Raw genomic sequence first — 3,774 nt, 5'->3', positions numbered from 1 at the left:
TGGGAGATTCACCCATTCCCCATTATATACAATAGAGAACAAAGGTTTTGGCTTTGGATACACTTTAACAAGTACAAATATAACCTGGGCATATGAAAGGACTGCACAAGATGTTAACGTGCAACTGAAGCCAATATTTTTTTTTTTCGTTTTGGATAGAGTGGAGAGGGATTAGAACACCTTTCAGGTTTTTATTGCTGTCTGTGTCCCTGTTAAGGAGATTCACCCTCTCCGTTTGTCCTGGTGAGTGTTATCACTGAAAGTGAAAGAAAATCCCAAATGTTCTTTCTGTCATCAGGACAGGAATTGATGGGAAATTAATGTCAGTGGGAGACACTAGTTCTGGTGACCCTGCTAACTACCAAGGATTTCCCTCACTTTGGAGGGATTTCCACTGACTTCCTGCTGTGGCTATCAGACAGGAAAGAAAGGGAAATCTCCCCAATGGGACACAAAGGCAGATAAAAAGCTGTTGGGGTTATAACTCTCAATTTTTCTATCCAAAAAGAAACAAAAAAGTTTTAAGTTCAGTCCTACTTTAATTCTCATTTTTTGTTTCATTCGGCTATGCTGATTTCCAAACAGCATCCAAAGATTCTCCAAGAATTTGAACAAATTTGAAGACATCATGGAAAGAGTTGTAGAGCGGTACTGGTGCTACCCTTAAACCATCGGGCTCCCGCATATCACACTGTAAAACAACGAAGAGAAATTAAATAAAACATATTATTGTACATACAATATTCAACATGGGAATAGAAATGTGACATTGTGAATTCTTAATAGTCCCAGATCAGCAGAAAAAAGGTCTGGTGATCATCTCTCATGACTTACTGTATACAGAAATGCCATTGTCTTAGATTATATCTAAATAATACATTATAGCAAATTGCATGCCAAATTCAGAAGGTTGCCATCAGTATATTTCATAACAAGCAAAACCCAGATAGAAAAAAGTTTGTAGTGAATGCCTGTTGATCAGTGATGAGCGGAACACCCCCCGGTTCGGTTCAAATTCATACTTTCGAACATGGGAAAAGTTTGAATTCGAACTCGAACTCCATGCAAGTCTATGGCGGTAGAACATTGAAAATCAAATGTCCCCATTTTGAAGTCTTATATGCAAGTTATTGGCCATAAAAGGTGTATGGGGGTCCGGGTACTACCCTGCATAGGCATAGGCCTGGGTGTGTACTTTTCCAGGGTCGTCCCAGGGAAAGCACTGTGTCCCACGTGCCGTTGGACGTGCATTGACGTTCAGTTCGGGTGAGTGTAGGGCGATGTACGGCCGCATACTTCCATAGAGAAGAACAGCACCTGTCCTTCCCAGGAGCGGCCCGATATGGCCAATCTGTACAGGCCGGATGTTACAATGAGGGCTAAGGCTTAAAACAAGTCTTGCCCAGAGTTCTTCTTTAAGTGTAAAATAATATATATATATACTGTATATATTAAAACCCCACCACCGTCACTTACATACACATACGAACGGAAACACATGTTGGGTGCTGATGACCCGTAAAAGCTTTTAAAGCATTGCCTATTCAGCCCCATTTAAGCCATTTAATCAGTAAGTTTACTTTTGTAAAGTTTGAAATAAATATGTCTAAATGCCTTTCTTTAAAACAAAACAAAAACTATTGACATTGTTAATTGTCAAACACATCGTTGACATTGGACAATATGACGTACCGCGACTCCTTTTTTTTCCAGCTCCTCATAAACAGCTTTTATGGGCAACGTGAAAGTCAGGGAGAGCTGACAGCCCCGCTCTTCAATGCCAGAAGGCGTGATTATTTTTGCATAAGGTTTCTTGGGTTCAGCAATGTTTTCACTGTAATAATGCTTAATTAAATACTCCAAATAGCCGGTCAGTAAAACAGACTTCTTTCTTAAGGCCTCCATGCTGGTTTGATTGAAAACCTGTATAAAAATAAAATACATTTAAAATGTAAATGAATAAACAACCGCTTAAATGACTAAAATAAAGTCACAAAAGATAACGCTGTGCCTCCATTATCAAAGAAAGTACAATAAAACTTCCTGTATTGTTATAGCACCAACAATCTAAGGTCCCTATCTCACATACATGCATGCAGGGCCAGTTTAGACAGAAGCCATTAAATCTTCCAGCATGTGTTTGGAGTGTGGGAGGAAAATTAAAGTACCCAGAGGCAGGGGCATAACTAGAAATCACGGGGCCCCATAGCAAAATTTAGTATGGGGCCCTGCGATTTCTAGTTACACCCCTTGCAGAGCCCACCTGAGATCCCACACAGCCCATCTAAGAGTGACCCTGCAGAGCCCACCATATACTCTGTATGGTGGGCTCTGCAGGGTCTGAGGTGGGCTGGTCACATCCCTGCACACCTCTTACCTGTCAGCTCCCATCCGCTGTCAGCCTTCTCTACCGCCTGGCCCCGCCACCCCTCCGGTCGCCAGCGGGCCCCGCCTTCTCCACTGTTGTCCGGCCCAGCCTCCTCCTACTCTGCCGTCGCCAGGCCCTAAGCCTCCTCCACTGCAAGCTACTGGCTGTCATTGACTCAGCAGCGGCTGTGAGGAGGAACACGCCATTGCAGAGATCACTGACAGGTTGACAGTGATCTGGACAGCGGCACGTTCCTTCTCACAGCCGCCAGTGACAGCCAGCAGTCTTTGATGCCATAGCAACCCAGATGGCCCGCCTGGCATCAGGGGGGATCCCTTTGTTGCTTGTCCTGGCCAGGCCCCCCTGTGCCCCGGACCCCATAGCGACCTGCTATGGTGATAGTTCTGCCACTGTCCAGAGGAAATACACGCAAGCAAAAGGAGGACATACAAACGCCTTGCAGACAGTGGCCTGTCCGTGATTTGAATCAGTATAGGTGAAAAGATTGCTGAAACAAAACTATTGAAGGCAGGAGAAATGGTACATGTAATTTGTATTCTTAGAAGTGCAGGTTTCAGACCTGGAATAAGGTCAGTATGGGTTATGTTAAAGTGTTAATCTAGTAAACATATAGGAGTGTATTAAAAAAAAAATGTGCAGAGCCATTCATCCTGCAAAACTGCACTTACATTTGCTCTGTGCGAACAGAGGCAAAAAGCTATGTTTTTGGTATATTTTCTTCTCAGGTTGAGCATTATATCAGGAAAATGCCACAGTCTGGCTACTAAATGGAGCTGAGGAGCATTGGAAAGAAGCATTTATATTACGATATACATTACATGCTCTGGACCACTACGGTTTGTATGCTGTTCCTTATAATACATACTCAAACTGCTGAACTGTGAACTTCGTGAACACCGTGTTATGTGACTGATTACTTCTGTACAATACACATTCATAGCACTAGGTTTCTTTTTTAGAAATGTATGATTTAATTTCATTTAGAGGCAGGCATACTTTTCGCTGGTAATATATAAAGAAAATATATACAAAACCATGATACACTTTGTAAATAGAAGATAAATATATATGCTAATTTATTGGGAGGGGTCTATGGCTATATAAACCCCTCCTCTTCCCTTACCTGCCTGATGTTGTGTGGAAAGCGTTTGTCCCCACCCACCCATCCCCTTTATTTATCATTTCAAATTCCATCACCTTTTCATTAGGTATGCCCCCTTTTAGGCGTACCTAAACAACGGAGTCACGGGCACACCTTAGGCCACATAAGATTATCGGCACAACTCAGCCCATATTAGATTATCCATTATACGGTATTTATATACCCGACCACAAATATATATTTATATATACATAGATATACAGTATATATAGATATAGATATA

The 3,774-nt window shown here is 42.1% G+C and overlaps 1 protein-coding gene across 1 annotated transcript in view; it reads right to left on the bottom strand.

The window, feature by feature from the left end:
* Nucleotides 1-556: 556 nt before the first annotated feature.
* The window catches only part of KYNU (kynureninase), a 75,885-nt gene continuing 72,667 nt past the window's right edge, over nt 557-3,774 (bottom strand). The window contains exons 13-14 of the mRNA XM_018554052.1: nt 1,693-1,923; nt 557-691 (exon numbers count right to left, since the gene is read on the bottom strand). Of these exons, the coding sequence (XP_018409554.1) occupies nt 566-691; nt 1,693-1,923 (357 nt within the window). The 3' untranslated portion in view covers nt 557-565. The remainder of the gene's footprint in view (nt 692-1,692; nt 1,924-3,774) is intronic.

Source organism: Nanorana parkeri, unplaced genomic scaffold (genome assembly GCF_000935625.1).
Source record: "Nanorana parkeri isolate BGI_ZX_2015 unplaced genomic scaffold, ASM93562v1 scaffold140, whole genome shotgun sequence".
NCBI lineage: Eukaryota > Metazoa > Chordata > Amphibia > Anura > Dicroglossidae > Nanorana > Nanorana parkeri.
This window is presented reverse-complemented; position numbering and strand designations above follow the sequence as displayed.